The sequence below is a fragment of the Primulina huaijiensis genome, chromosome 1 (assembly GCF_012295235.1).
Source record: "Primulina huaijiensis isolate GDHJ02 chromosome 1, ASM1229523v2, whole genome shotgun sequence".
NCBI classification, from domain to species: domain Eukaryota; kingdom Viridiplantae; phylum Streptophyta; class Magnoliopsida; order Lamiales; family Gesneriaceae; genus Primulina; species Primulina huaijiensis.
The window spans coordinates 23,410,775-23,427,404 of NC_133306.1; the positions used below are offsets into that span (position 1 = coordinate 23,410,775).

Here is a 16,630-nt window from a genome sequence, read left to right on the forward strand (position 1 = left end):
CTAATCTTCAAAACCAGTCTGCTTCCAAATCGCATTTCTGACCCTTCTCAAATCCCTCCCCTTGAGCGTCCTCCCAACTCCTTCATGCACCGAGAACGATGCGACTCTGGTTCTAGCCAGATACTCGTGAGGGGGAAATCTGATATTTCCATCATCATCTTCCTCCGCGTCTCCGCAGTCACCTACGGAGTCGCCGGCGCGTTCCCTGTACTCTCCGCGGAGGATTTTTGACCAGTCCGGGATGTTGACCGGCAGAGACTTCGGGCCGGATTCCCGATCATCGACGTTGGCGATCTTTCTGGAGGGCTTCCGCAGCTGGCGCGGGTTGGCGAAGCCCAACTTCTTTGTTTCGGGGTGAGTGTTGATGATTTCGGTGGCGTGCCAGACCTCGGCTTCGTCGAATTCGAACTGATCGGGGAAGGGGAGTGCGACGGAGCCGCCGCGGATGTAGCGGTTGGTTCTGGTGGGTTCCATGAAAATATTGGTGGGAAAGGGAAATGGTAGATTGGAATAAGTTGGCAAGTTTTGAAAGGGTGAATGATGAGGTATATATAGTGTGAGTAATGGATAAGCGTGGGTTTCATCTTTTACTCTTCATTCTTTTGTTGCTGCTTTACTGCCATGTCTTACATTAAATTTATATTTATCTCGAATAAATATTATATTTTATACTATAAGCTTTTCATTTCACCATCTTTTAATTTTTCATAAAATATATTATCCTTTTGACACATGATTCGTATACATATATATTAAATATTATTTTTAATTATATTAAGCTTTAGTGTAAATTATGATTACGATGGAATAATATTTTACATAAAATATTACGTGTGTGTTTTGATTTAATTATAATTTTTTTTATTATTTTGAAGGTATTATGGAGAATGGTCATATGAGGAAAACACTTTATTACATATTTCAAAGATCAAAAGTAATTTATCGAAACATCTCAAATTTAATAATATAATAGTATGGATAAGTATATTAAGAGGATCCTTAGAGGCTAAATATAATTATTATAGAAATTTATCGCTTAATAATATTAATATTATATATTATAAACCTTATAATATAGTAATTTAAAAAACTATAATATATATCGTTGCTATTTCAGTCAATAAGCTATTTTTTCTGAGACATAAAATTTAAAATTCATCGTTTTAGTATTGCTACACTGTTGTAGATGTGAATACGCTATTTTGGTAAGAAAATTTAAGTACAATTTCATATATATAAAAAATGAAATATCGTCAAAGTTAAATTTATACTTTTAAAGGGAACACGCCTAACATTTATTGAAAATATTAGTTTTTTTTTTCTTTTGGATTTTTATATTAGGGGCATAACTTGTATGTGCGGACATTTGCATGCAGAAAATTTTAAAAACAACATAATTTTTACAGTAAAATATGTTAATAAATAGTTAAAATATCATGGTACACTTAAAAAAATTATTTAAAATTTTATCCACATAAAATGAAATGTTTATATTTTAGTATATTTGTTTTTGAGTATTTAAGTGATGTGGTTGAATTGCTGAACTATTCCATGTTCACTTCCAGCTCAGACAACGGTGGCTTCCAATTTTTTTCTTTGTACTCATAAATAAATATACATATAATCTATTAAAAAATATATATATTGACCCAATCATGCATACCATATTGATAAGTGGATAAAGTCATGCCCTTTTTGTACAAACACCAATGAATTCATTATCTATACTTAATTAATGCTTTCATATTTATTTCAAGAATATTTAATAAATCTTTTTATTGAATTTTTCATATAATATTATTTTTGTTACTATTGATTCGCGACACAGCTCACAAGTCACAAAAAATTAATTTTCATAAAAACAAATTGATCGAATCGACGTATCTTACTAATATAAACATGTAAAAACGTCTTAAAAAATACCTTATCATCGTTAATATAGTTGGATTGTTGAATACAACAAGGCTTGAGATTATCCATGCACGTTATCGTGGACCAATCACATATAATTACATAATGAATTCGTTACTGTGGTGAAATAAAAAAATATATATATCATATAATTTGATTAATATATGGATATACAAAATATTAAATAATTGAAATAGTGATAACGATCTATTACGATTGACTCTCAAAACTGAAATTTTATTTTGTCACAAACATGATATTTCCAAGTCCTATCAACTATATTTTATAATAGAATCCCTCGTGTGGATAGTAAATGGGGACACGTCAGATACAAAGATTTTCGATAGCTTGTACGAATTTAACGTAGTTTCTTTCTTGTCGCCACTCTCAAGCTTACCAAGTGTCAAATTATCAAACCTACGCACTTTCCCCACACGTTTCTTTAACTTCGTTAAATCAATGCGATCGATCCCTAGATGTAAAAAAAAGAATAACGACTTTGTCATGGCACGGTAGCTAGCTAGGGAATAGTTAAATTTTATTACAAAAATAAAGCAAAAAAATCATATATATATATATATATATATATCGGATAAAAATATAAAACAAAAGAAATTTTTTTTTTTTGGGTATATATTTGCAATAGATAAAATGAGTCCTATTAATTTTCGTGAAAAGTAAACTTAAAAAGGATGCAATTTTCTACAAAATTAAAGAAAATGTACCATATTGCCACTTCAAGTTGATTAATGGTGGACATAAGCGTTTTGCATGAGTTGCATATTCGTACGATTAGGTAAAGAAGTGAGTGTTTGAAATTATATCCCTTCTTTTTCTTTTGTATGAAAATGAAAGCATAAACCCCCAAAATACATTTCATCAACTCGTGAAATTTTGTTTTGNATATCCTAATTAATTTGATCCAAGTCCTAATTAATTTGATCCATTTACCTTTTGCTTTATATTTATAGCTAGATTCCATGTACCAAATAGTATAAATTTATCAATATCTAAATATATTATAAATGGGGTTGTTGGATATTTTATAAATTTACATTGTATAATCGACGCAAGTTGTAGTGCTTACGCTTGCCCTCTAGTTATATAATGTGCTTAGAGTCCCGAGGAAAGGTCTCAATTATTGAGATGTCATACTTTACACGATTAAATAATCCGTGGAGCGTGAGGGAATCACGACTCACATGCAATTCATTTATTAAAATCAATATAAGAAGTATCTAGATAATACACTATAATTTAATCTTACAAAAAGTTGATTTATTTTAACCACCTAGAGTTTCGACTTTTAACCTAAAAATTTCGTTTAAAAGTTAAATCGAATACGCTTGTGTATGTATGTAGAAACAAATTACTGGATAGAATCGATTCCATTAATGGAAAAACGTGAATTCTTGTATACTTCTAATAAACCAACACCGAAAATTGCAGAAAAATAAATATCTGGTGTCTTAAGTATGCGATAATATATCACAAAAACTCATTAAAGATGGTCTCACGGTCAATTTTGTGAGATGAATATTATATTTGAGTCATTCATAAAAAAATTTTACTTTTAATTTTATTATAAATATGTTCAGAGTTTGACTAATCTCACGAATAAAGATCTTTACAAAAGTGGATATGATTGGCGAGTATCATATCAAATATATAAACCGAGGAGATTTCTTGCAGGACCAAGTGACTAACAGCCAGAATATAGTAATCTCCTTATAAATACACCATCTAAAGCCATTTGAGCATAAAATAAACGTTTTATTGCAGTTTTAACTAGAGTCGTGTCACTGGAAAGAACTTTAAATTCATGAATTTTAGTACGTACACAGCACTAATTTTCGGATAATCACTTATCAAAAGGCGTACTTATCCCAGTTCTCCATTCACATTTATTTATAATCAAGAGAAAAAAGTGTATTCGTTAGTACTCAATGTGCGTGATTGAATAATTTGATCGTAAAGCTAAAAATGAAGTATTGAATTAAGAAGGAAAGAAGATATTTTTGATAATGAATCAAAACTTTAAACTTGTCCCATTTAAATTATTGTATGAGATGTGGAAATGACAATAATAGTTTGGAGTTAAGACTCAAGACGATATTGCATGCTCATTTGCTCTATAAATGAGGCTTCTGAAAGGAATATAATTTATTTTTTAATTATGTTTTCATTTTTGATAATATTGTGTTTATTAAATTATAGTGTTTTGTCTTTCTAGATCGTAGATATTTATAATAAAAACTTTAGATATGATATTATTGTTTAAATGAATTTGTTTTTTAATAAACTCTTGTTTTCATATCTTGTAGAATTCTTTTTATGGAATAAAAATCTAAGGTAAATGAAGTTTATAAATAAGATAAGATTGTTGTTGCGTGTGTAGAGAGAAGTCGATATTAAAAGACGTCGCAGGAGAGCAAGCACGAGAATTGAATATTTACATCAAAGAGAACTCGAGTCAAAACATATTGAAGTGTTGTCGTGAAGTGTGGAAGATATTCATTCACAATATTATCTAATCTCTGTATTGATTAGAGTATTGTTTATCAAGAAGAATTTTGGCTTCACAAATGTTGCATCCGTAATTTTGGTTATTTAGTTTGATAAGTGTTTTGGATGCATTTTGCTCCCTCGTTTTGTTAGGCGAGTTTGATTTTCTTTATTCACTAGCATTAGTTTTGTAAACTGACAAGATTTTCTAGTGAATCTTTTGTATTTAGGTACCACACAAATGAATAATTCTTTGTACCTTGTTTTATTTGCTTTAAAGTTTTGTGTGTTGAAATATTCTGTTGTATGTTGTTTTAGATGTTATAACACTGCATATAACACTTAACTTTGAAACACACAACCACTTTATTACAAAATATTTTTATGTTATACAACCACCTTTCCATGACAATCATATCCCAAAATAGGATGATTTGCCTCTTATGATAGTACAACTACAAATAGCGATCAAATATGCAAACTTAATTGTAGGAAGAAAAAAAAAAGAGGAAGAAAACCTTATATTTCCAATGTACTGAATCTGAAGAGGCATGACTAAAATGTTTTTGTAACATTTGAGGCATAATTATTAGAAAAATTTGGACCGTTCGTTATTATTTATGGGACCTAGGGTTTTTTTTTTGTCAAATTTGTTGACTTTGGAGACACACGCTTTTGACTTTTAATAAATATGATTTCAGTTTAGTCATGATTGGATACCCGTCCATCTTGGTCCAACCCGAACTACACACATACCAGAGCCCATCTATTAATTGGGCTCAGCCCATATTCAATACAACTAAGTAAAGGCCAAGGAGCCGGACTAATTTCACCTCAAGAAGCATTTCACAAATATAAAAGGCTCGGATAGCTGAGCCTATATGAGCGTTACTTGAATTTAAATGGATCGGCTAAATTAACGATGTGTTCAAGCATGGCTTCCATGGCTTTGATTCCCATACCTTGCTTATTCGTGTCTACCAAATTACATAAAACCGACGTCAGATATCTTAACATAAACAAAAAAACCTTGGTTTAATGAAGTTATGTATTTAATCTCACCCTAAATGTTAAAAATAAGAGTTTAATGAAGAAAAAGAACAGATATATTGTAAGTGAGTTTAAACAGTCAATATATCTTTTTTCAACCATACCAAATTGTATTTATGTGGTTTCACCTCTAAATTAATTGTAATTGTTTTATTTATGATGTTTTTTGGGGAAAAAAATTTATATTTAATTTATTTACTTTTACTTTCGGAATGAAATTTCATATCGTACATAAATGCAAGATTATTTGATTTTTAATAGCGTAAGATATACTAATAATAAAAAAATTGAAATAATGAAAAGAGACCTTAAAGAATATTTTAAAAATAAAAACTCATTACAATTAAAAAATAATAATTTAAACAAATTATTGGCTGATGTCGGGGCCAAAAATGAAATACAATGGCGGCGGGGTGGAGTGAGGTGGCGGAGCTCTAATGGCGGATTCTTAAATTTTCGAAGATTGTGGGGTCAAAGTGGAAAATGGACGGTGGTGGACTACTCAAAGAATCATTGGTGGTCGGTTCTAGTGATGTTTGCCACAGTGGACTTAACCATTCTAACAAAATAATTGTCTATTATCTTTTCTCTCCCAAAAAAACAAAATTGTTCATTATCCTTTAAAAAAATGGCAAAAATTGTATATAACGTCACTATTTAGCCTAGTGATAAAACAAAGATTAAAAAAACATTTTTTTAGAGATATTGGTCTTATATTTCATTTTCTATAATCGGATGGTATAAATTTAAAAAAAAAAAAAAAATTAATACTTGTACAATTCCGAACGATTGTATGTACAATTATGTAACACCTTCATATTTATCGAACGATCTATTTTTTAAATAACCATAAAAATCAGTTTTTGATAGTATTTTCATATAACACTCCGATTGAGTGGTAGGAAAAGAGAGCAATAATGGTACTACAAAGCCACCATTTCAAATAAGTTCATCAACGTGACCAATGCCAAAAAAGTGAGGGACAAGAGGATAAATTTAACGTGCGTGAGCAAGTTTAGGCTGGATTTCTTAAATAATCTTCACTCCAAACTGCGTGTTACATTCGAAGTGCAAATTTTTTAATATAATTTAATTAACCTAATTATTTATTGTTCAGCAAATATTATGTTATAAAATTTTTAAATCTCAATACTTGCCATAGCATGTTGTGTTGTTTATCACATAAAATTTTAATAGTATTTATTTTTATTTTTTCCCCTTCAAATTATATGTATTTAAAATAACCATACTAAAATACAAATTCAGATTCAACTCAAATAATTTATTTAGGCCAATCAGATTATAGGGGAGGTGAGTGGTAGTCCAAGAAAAAGAAAAGCAAGCAAAAATTTGTACAATGGGGCGGCAAATTTTAATAGAGTGATGATGATATCATTTTCTCCTTCTTCCCATATAAATATCCCTCGACTCCATTATCATTGTCACTCATCGCCACAAAGAAAAACATTAAAATTCATCTGTTTTTCCATTTAGTGTTTGACAGGAAAAAAGAGTAATTTGTGCAAATGGGTAAAGATGTTGAAGCTGGAGCAACCGAATTCTCCGCCAGGGACTACCACGACCCGCCGCCGGCTCCGCTGATCGACCCGGAGGAGCTGGGGAAATGGTCATTTTACAGGGCGATAATTGCTGAGTTCATTGCCACCCTTTTGTTCTTGTACATTACTGTGTTGACTGTGATTGGTTACAGCAGCGAGAGCGCCGCCGATCAGTGCGGCGGCGTTGGAATTCTCGGGATTGCGTGGGCTTTTGGTGGCATGATCTTCATCCTTGTTTACTGCACCGCGGGCATTTCCGGTCGGTATACTATATATTGTCATAAATAATTCTTGATTTTAAAGTAGTGTCTTTTTCGACATATTAGGCTTGTGTATTTTGTTGGGCTCGAACTTTCGAGTTGATTGACATCTATTTTCCACCTCACATGAATTATTTTACAAAATATAAAGTTATTCACGAAAAGTAAACATGATCATTCATATTCAATAAACAAAATTAAAATTTATATGCAATTTTCGTTAAAAATAATAATGTTATGAAATTTTTATGGTAAGAGATTGTGTTACTTAGGAGTTGATTACATTATTGTTGTACTTTCAATTAGCTCGAGTTCTAGGACAAAACATTTGTTAACAAGTTGTAATATATAAATAATTGCCTCTAGAATTTGTTGATCGATGGTAGTTGATGTTTGCAGGAGGACATATCAATCCGGCGGTGACATTCGGGTTGTTCTTGGCTCGTAAAGTGTCGCTGGTCCGCGCCATCCTCTACATAGTGGCTCAATGCTTGGGAGCCATCTGCGGCTGTGGGCTGGTGAAGGCATTCCAAAAGTCCCTCTACGTGAGATACGGGGGAGGCGCCAACACATTGAACGGTGACTACAGCAAAGGCACAGGCCTGGCAGCCGAGATCATCGGCACATTCGTGCTCGTTTACACCGTCTTCTCCGCCACTGATCCGAAGAGAAATGCAAGAGACTCCCATGTCCCGGTGCGTGAATAAATTAGCCTTCGAACCCAAATTTTTCGTGTCGAATTTAGTTAATTGTTGCTTGATGTTCTTGTTTTGAATTGGGCTGCAGGTTCTCGCACCACTTCCGATCGGGTTTGCCGTGTTCATGGTTCATTTGGCAACGATCCCGATTACAGGGACCGGTATCAACCCGGCCAGGAGCTTCGGAGCTGCCGTAATCTATGGCAAAGACAAGGCCTGGGATGATCAGGTATATATGTGATCTTTTGGCGATTAACAAGTAAATGTTATCAAGAATATGTCATAAAATAACCAATTTATAATTTTAACACACTCCTTGTGTTTTTCAATTCGATATTTTGCAGTGGATTTTCTGGGTTGGACCCTTCATTGGAGCCGCTATTGCTGCAATCTACCATCAATTTATTCTGAGGGCTGGAGCAATCAAAGCTCTGGGTTCATTCAGGAGCTCTTCTTATTGAGAATGGAGTAAATGTAAATTAAAGTATGTGGTTTGGGTCCCGAAATAGCCCAAAAACGTGCCCTTTTTATTGGCTTCTCTTTTCCTGTGCTTGTTATGGGCCTTTTGAGTCTCAAAGTAATGCAATGTGTTATCTATCAGCAACTGCACTTTTTGTTTCAGTCTTCCGAGTGATTCACTTAGATAACTTCAAATATGTCGGTTAATAATTTTTAACTGATGAAACTTAGTCCACGAACTCCAATTCAGAACAAAAACTCAACCAAACAATGATTATTAATTGAATGAATAACAAATTTAAGAAATCGGGTCAACCCCAACCCGTTACAAACAATGATATAGACTTTATTTATACGGGTGGAAAAAATAATGTTTGAAGCCCAATTCATCTTTATCTATCTAAGCCGCTGATGCTCTTTTCTATTCACTTAATCGAGTCGATGAATGTGCTCAAATAAATATAGCCTAGATCATTATATTTAAATTTNAAAAAAAAAAAAAAAAAAAGAGAGAGAGTAATTTGGCATGGGATGGGACCATATTGATTAATTTTTATCGAAGGAAGGAGGGGGCCAACGCACATTGATATTCAAATATATATCAAATCGAAAGATCTCGTCGACACACATTAGAAGCAACTAGATCATGTGGATTGTGATATATTTTACTTATAATAATAATAGGTTGCATCATCATTATACCAAAAACACATAAGTCAAGTAATTAAAGTGCATAAAGCTCGATAGCATTTTGGTTAAGTATTCTTTATATTCATAAGCAAATATATCTTTGTTTTTTTTAATGAGAAATAGCTTTAGAGTTATCGACATATGATATTTGCTTTATTATATAATTTAAAATATTAAAATTGTATTATTACTGTTAATTATATTTTTTGGTAAAACTTGAAACATTCCTATATTTTAAGGTTGTTATTCCCCAAATAAACTAGATTATTTATTTCAACAAAATATTTTGGTGCCAATACTTAGATCCGAAAGCCATATTGAGTCTTAAGGATAGTTGTTTTGTCCGATTTTTTTTCTTTTTTTTTTTTTATTACAATTGGAGGAGGGTTTTCATTGTTTTCGGGAATCGAACCTCCAGGCTATCGTGAGAGAGGATTGTACCACTGAAGATTTGTTTGAAAACTTTTAATCTAAACTCTAACCAACGAACATGTTTTCTCTCTATAAAAAAAAACAAATATGGTTTCTCACGTGGTTTGGATTCATATTTTTCTGAACTTCTTACACTGCCTTTGATGTTTGACCTAATCAAAAAATTTACATTAAATTATCTAATAGATTAATTTTGTAAGACATTTTTCATATCTTTCATGACTCATAAAAAAATATCACTTATCGTTTTATATATAAATCAAATCTACTTATTTTACGAATATTTTGTACTTTGAGATACCTACTCTTGACTAATAAGTATATCCACATAAAACGTCATGCGGACGTGAACTAATCTATTGACACACAGTGCTGAGATATTAGCCATAAAATGAAATAGCACTCTAATTATTATTATGTTTATCTTAAAGTAGTGTATATTTTTCTTGATTATTTGATTAAAATTGTTAAATACGATAAGATATAGATAGGAAATTAAATTGATTATTATAATTTTAAATTGCTCAAAAATCCTTCAAAACAAAAATTTGTTTTCATTTCTTGTATCAGAAAGAATATGTTTAAACTATTTGGGTCTATATTTATTTTATAGGATGAAATCAGTACAGAACATTAAAAATATGATATTAGTATATGATATTTGAGTATCAATTGTTTCATATATGAAACAAATTAATATATGATTTTTGAGTATTCGAATTTCTCAAATATTGATACTAATAACATATTTGTCTTTTCGGATAAAAATCAATTATATTAATATGTGATATTTGAGTATCAATTATTTCAAATATTAAACTTAGTAATATATGATTTTAGAATATCTAAACATGTATAGGAAATACTGATATTAATAACAAATTAGTCTTATCGAATGAAAATCAGTACTAAAAATTGAAGATATGGTATTAATATATGATATTTGAGTATTAAATATTTTAGATCTACTAAACAATATAAGATTTTGAGTACAAACTTGGAGCAACATCATTAATATCAATATTTGATATACATGTTTGGGCACTAAGAATCATATATTAGTATCATATCTGAAATATTTGGTACTAAAATATCATATATTTGTATCATATATTAAATATTTTGTACCGATCTTCATTTGAGAAAGACATGCGGACTCAGTGAATGCAAACACATTTTGTTGTAGATCAGATAGTACAAACACATAATTTTTTTGACATAGATTAAATGTAAATTTAAGTTCAAGTGCGATGATTTAAAACAAATTTATTTACGGTACAATGACTTAAATGAATTGATTATTGATCTAACTGTGGAGAAGTTGACTAAAACCAAATACAAGCTGGTACAATCACCAAATCTGAATGTACAGTATTTGAAAAGTAAGAAGCATGTGATACAATTTCTGAAATGGAATTTATTTAATTAATAGTGGATTAGTATCAATTTGATGTTATTATCGTAAATTCATTAATAGAGGTTTGAATCAGAATACAAAAAGACCACCCTTTTGAACGTTTTACTTCACAGTTTATTAGTAAAATGAAGAAATAAAATGAGTTATCAATGCAATGTAGTTTAGGATTTATTCGCCCTTCCATGAGGATATTATCCCAAGCATTCATACGATGTTTGTAAATTGATTATATGTATTTTTCCTCGTGGATCAATACATTGACATCACGTTAAGAAAAATGACGTGACCTCCTTATATTCATTGGATCAATACCAGATAGAATCGAACTAACTCGTGATTCAGTCATTTACAAGTCTACCAAAATATATTTAATCATTCTTATCATAAAATCAAAATCACACAAATAGCATCATGCTTAAAATTTAGCAATCCATCTATTGATTGAACTTCTTTAAATTTTTTACATTAAATTGGTGTAAATTTGACAAAAGGTATTGTGAAAGCCGAAAGGTAAAAAGGTACAACAAGACAAGCAGCACATTCAGCCTTTTAAGAAGTTGACAGAGGAAGGCGAGAAGAGAGAGAGCATGTGTACTGGTAATTTTCTGTATGTATTTATATAAAATTTAAAAATAATAAATAATTATTTACATGAAGTTTGAATTCATTTTTTTTCCAAAATTTTCTATTCTTTTTTATTTTATTATATTTTTCTCATTATAATAAAGTAGTGTTGAGATATGTATTTTAAACATATAAAAAATGAGTAGGTCTCTTGTGAGACGGTCTCACGAATCTTTATCTGTGAGACGGGTCAACCCTACCGATATTCACAATAAAAAGTAGTACTCTTAGCATAAAAAGTAATATTTTTTTATGGATTACTCAAATAAGAGATCCGTCTCACAAAATACAACTTGTGAGACCGTCTCACACAAATTTTTGAAAAAAAAAATTTTGAATTTAGAATTACATTAGTATCCCATATTTGTATTGGCAAGTGTCTATTTATGAATTTGACAAGACATTAATTGTCCAACATTTGCGTACATCTCCGGATTTGGAAATCATATGGCCAACCCAAATGAGTTTAATATATGCTAGTTGGTTCCAAGTTAAGTGGGCCACACTATATTTGCCAAAATCTTCAAAAATCTTACATCCACTAGAATTATTTAATTAATTCACCATAGTTAAAATTCATATCTATATTTAAAATTATTAAGCAACATCAATTTGATTTTTACACCTAACACCATGCATTAGATTTAAAGAGTTTTATATTTTAATTTTATACTAGATTTTGCACATATCGAGTGTCTATAATATAATACATGAATATTCTTTTATTTTTCAAATAATTGTTTTATTTACGATTTTTTTCGATTTCAAATCATGGATATAATAGATTTAAATATATGACTTATCCCATATGCAATTGTAATAAGTTGAAAAAAATGTGGAAAGGGACTCATTAGAAATATTGAAATTATGAATAAATTTAGGAAATGAAATCTATATATCAAACACAAAATTCATGTGAGATTGTCTCGTCCGTTAATTTTTATCTAATCAAACTCATGAAATTTTTTCATTTTTTTAGCATAGTTTGATACACATTATATGATAAACATGTGATATATAATACAAGCATAAGTTAAGGATAAATAAGATTTAGGATATTATATTTAATGTTTGGTATGATTTTAATAAGAGTGATTAAATTTATATATTAGATTGTAATTACAAAATTAACCTTATCACAATAAATTTTATAATTTCAAAGTTGTTGCTTGAGTTCATATTTCTTATATGTTCATGTGCCGACAGTGCTTGCATGATTTATTTATTTATACCTAATTTTATATATTATATAAATATAATAATTGAGCCTTGATTTTGTGAGTCAAGTCAAATATCAATTTTTAAAGTTAATCAAGTGATACTAATAATTTTATTGAGATTTATAAAAATCATTTATATAATTATCATATTAATATATAAAAATAAATAAAAATATTTATTTGATTTTAATTTTATATTAAGATCGAAAGGCAGTGACTTTATACAAGAGAAAACTTCAAATATTTATAAAAATCATTTATATAATTATCTTGAGTTCAAAACACAATTTATTTTGATAATATATAAAAATAAATAAAAATATTTGATAGGGTTTATGATTTTTATATATTGAGAGCAATTAAGTCATTTGTGATGTTTTTTATCATTAAATTAAAATTATCACATATCATAAAAGAGATATTTTATCATTGTATAAAATTATTTATCAAAGGCTCATGATATTATCATGGCTTTCTAAAAAGATACAAACGTGAGATAAAGATGATTATTTATCAATTACCAAACTATATATTAAAGAGTATTATTTTCTCTATAAATATGAATCGAATATGATTTTGGGACAAAATTGAAAAAACTTTTTGGCTTGAGAGGACATATTAAATGTCTCGTTTGGAGTCTTATAAAATCACTGATAAATACTTTATAAAATCATTGAATAAATACGTTAAAGAAAAAAATCATTTAATAAATATAAAATTTTAAAAAATATCTATTTTTGTATGATATATGACATGCGAATCCAATGGAAATCTAAAATCCATACCGGCACAAGGCGACCGTGGCCCACTTTTGCGACGATGCATGTGCAAAATCAATTGAATGCCCGAACATGATTTGTTCAATGAATCTTGAAAGGAAGTCTGCGGGAATTAAGACTGCTTTTTTCACGCAAATTTCCAATCATAGGTGATGAGTTGGACTTTCGAGCGAGAGTCAGAAGAGACAAGGATATGTAAGAGACGAAAATGGTAAAACCCGTAGAGATTTACAGCCAAAACTCAACAGTAGATTCGAGCATTCCAACGGCCCACCGTGCAAATGGCAACCAGCAACACCCACGTTCTCTACTCATCACCTGCTAAGCAAGTTCAATTTCATCACTGTACCCTCTCTCACCTCCATGACATCGTACAATTGCGCTGTACCACAGTCAATGATCCGATTTATGAGAAATCTTCGCAATTCTCTTCCGGGGTCTTCGTTGAATCCAATGTTCTTTCATTGTTCCTTCTTGTTTTTTCTTTTACTTGTGGATTCTGCATCTGGGTTCGGCTCAATGTCCACCATTTCCGCGTCGTTTGGGGATTATGGCATTTTTTGTGCTATCGATGCTAGTGGCAGGCAAGATGTGATTTGTTGGGATACCAGTAATAGCTCCTCTACTGCTTCGAGTTCAATGCAGTATTCAGCGTTTTTGCCTCCTATGGTGGCGCTCTCTGGAGGAGAGTGGTTTTTGTGCGGTATTTTGGCGAACACTTCTCAGGTTTATTGTTGGGATTCAGCGAGATCTTCCGAGAGCTCAGAACTTGTACCTCCGGTGTTTAAGACGAATGCTTATTCTCATGTCGCTGCTGGTAAGGACCACGTTTGTGCGATTCGGGGATCTTATTACTCGGAAAACGATTCTGGCAGCGTTGATTGTTGGGATATCGTTCGTGTATCCAACGGGAGTGCAAGTTGGAAAGATGGTGCCAGGTTCTATGACCAGAATGCTAGTATACTCGTGTTCAGGAAACTTGTTTCTGGTGATGGGTTTAGCTGTGGTCTTGTTAGAGATGGAGGGATTGCTTGCTGGGGACCAAAGTCCAGTAGTCTTCTTGTTTCGGACACATCAGATAATTTCGTGACCTTAGCTTCTGGGCTAGACTCCGTTTGTGGTGTTCTGCAGGTTTCTGGTGTGGTCAAATGCTGGGGTGCCAATGATTCATATGGTAGCCCTCCAGCCGGGGATCGATTCGTGTCGCTGGCCGCTGGTGCGCGCCATTTTTGTGGAATCAGAGAGGACAATCATGGAATCGAATGTTGGGGGAATTTCAATACTTCCTTGATTCCAAACGGATCTGGTTTTCTCGCAATTGCTTCTTCGAACTTTCTTACATGTGGTATCAGAGAAGGTGATCTAGTTCTTGATTGTTGGTTTGCAAACATTTCATCGCCAGTTGATTATGATCCTCCGTTGCAGTTATGCAGCCCAGGATTGTGTAGCCCCGGTGAATGTGGGGAAAGAATGTTTGCTTTCAATGCGAGCCTTCTCAATGAGCCGGATTTGACAAGCTTGTGTGCTAGAAAAGATCTAAAGATTTGTTTGCCTTGTGGGTCGAATTGCTCCGTAGGTTTTTTCGCGTCTAGCTTGTGTACGGGGGATGCAGATAGAGTCTGCACATCTTGTTCTCTCTGCCAGAATAATTCTTGTTCAGATATTTGCAAGCTCGAGTCTTCACCAGAGTCACAGCAGAAGCATTGGAATCAGTTGCGACAACTGCTGCTCGTAGTCGGGTCCTCGGCAGCAGGATTCCTGCTAATCTTGCTCGGCTGGTGCCTTTTACCCCGGGTTGTCGACAGAGATCAAGAAGGGACAATGAAGAGGAAACTTGTGTCATGCATTCGCAAGCTTGACCCAGAAAGCGATACCAATACCGATCAACATCCTCTGGCATCTGTTGTCCCATGTCTTGGAGTTGCTCAAGTGTTCCGACTCTCAGAATTAAAGGACGCGACAAATGGATTCAAGGAGTTCAATGAGCTTGGTAGAGGAAGTTATGGTTTTGTCTACAAAGCCGTCCTTCCAGATGGGAGGCAAGTGGCGGTAAAACGAGCTAATGCTGCCACAATTATCCACACCAATAACCGTGATTTTGAAATGGGGTTGGAAATCCTGTGTAGTATTCGGCATTGCAATATCGTGAACTTGTTGGGATATTGTACTGAAATGGGGGAGAGGCTTCTGGTTTACGAGTTTATGCCACATGGGACTCTTCACGATCACCTCCACGGAGGTTTATCGACTCTGAACTGGAATCTGCGGCTGAAAATTGCTATGCAGGCAGCAAAGGGAATCGAGTATCTGCATAATGAAGTCACACCTCCTATAGTTCATGGCCATGTTAAGAGCTCGAAAGTTCTTTTCGATGCTGATTGGACATCTCGGGTTGCTGATTTTGGGCTTCTTAGTCCAAATGAAAGGGATCTTAGTGCTGACATGAGAATGGATATTTATGGCTTCGGTATTGTGCTTCTTGAAATTCTTAGTGGAAGAAAACCTTATGATGCTGATTGCATGCCTCCAAATTTAGTCGAATGGGCATTACCACTTATTAGAGAAGGCAAGGCAGCTGCCATAATTGACCGGCATGTTGCTCTTCCAAGAAACTTTGAACCACTGCTAAAACTTGCGGATATAGCAGAGTTTGCTCTGAGAGATCATCGGAGTGAAAAGATCACTATGTCGAATTTGGCACTTTTGTTGGAGCAAATAGTGAAGGATGGATTGATCTTGTAGTTTCAGATAAATTTTTTGCATCATTTGATATGTTGATTATTAAAAACACAGCATAAGATAGGCAGCTTTTGGCTAATAATACTCACTTGCAACTGTAAATTTCGTATGAGCTTCTGTACATTATGTTGCTTCCAAATTAGCACAGATGGGTTGTTATTTCGACATTTTCCTTTTGAAATAAATAAAAAATATTTTTGGGATTAGTTTTTATTCGATTACAAGACTTCGGTTCGGTACCCTTGCTAATCCTATTGTAATGACAATGCTGGTATTTTTTACTTCAA

At 32.3% G+C, this 16,630-nt stretch overlaps 3 protein-coding genes across 3 annotated transcripts; 2 read left to right on the forward strand and 1 right to left on the reverse strand.

Annotated features, from left to right (window-relative positions):
• On the reverse strand, positions 1-474 carry LOC140972646 (protein S40-4-like). The gene has a single exon (XM_073435032.1). It carries the CDS (start codon positions 472-474, stop codon positions 1-3), a length of 474 nt encoding a protein of 157 aa, XP_073291133.1.
• A 6,421-nt stretch (positions 475-6,895) lies between these two features.
• On the forward strand, positions 6,896-8,587 carry LOC140986086 (aquaporin PIP2-1-like). The gene is made up of 4 exons (XM_073454078.1): positions 6,896-7,284; positions 7,685-7,980; positions 8,072-8,212; positions 8,328-8,587. Exons 1-4 carry the CDS (start codon positions 6,993-6,995, stop codon positions 8,442-8,444), a joined length of 846 nt encoding a protein of 281 aa, XP_073310179.1. The 5' UTR covers positions 6,896-6,992; the 3' UTR covers positions 8,445-8,587.
• A 5,027-nt stretch (positions 8,588-13,614) lies between these two features.
• Positions 13,615-16,556, forward strand: LOC140986094 (serine/threonine-protein kinase-like protein CCR1). Its single transcript, XM_073454090.1, has one exon. The coding sequence runs from the start codon at positions 13,968-13,970 to the stop codon at positions 16,344-16,346; it is 2,379 nt and encodes a 792-aa protein (XP_073310191.1). The 5' UTR covers positions 13,615-13,967; the 3' UTR covers positions 16,347-16,556.
• Positions 16,557-16,630: the final 74 nt, after the last annotated feature.

What these genes read in the sequence shown, in the direction of transcription:
- LOC140986094 (XM_073454090.1), top strand. Translation starts at nt 13,968, where the DNA reads ATGACATCGTACAATTGCGCTGTACCACAGTCAATGATCCGATTTATG.
- LOC140986086 (XM_073454078.1), top strand. Translation starts at nt 6,993, where the DNA reads ATGGGTAAAGATGTTGAAGCTGGAGCAACCGAATTCTCCGCCAGGGAC. An exon ending in CAAGAGACTCCCATGTCCCG is followed by an intron (nt 7,981 to 8,071) that starts GTGCGTGAATAA and finishes ATTGGGCTGCAG; the next exon opens with GTTCTCGCACCACTTCCGAT. An exon ending in ACAAGGCCTGGGATGATCAG is followed by an intron (nt 8,213 to 8,327) that starts GTATATATGTGA and finishes GATATTTTGCAG; the next exon opens with TGGATTTTCTGGGTTGGACC.
- LOC140972646 (XM_073435032.1), bottom strand. Translation starts at nt 474, where the DNA reads ATGGAACCCACCAGAACCAACCGCTACATCCGCGGCGGCTCCGTCGCA.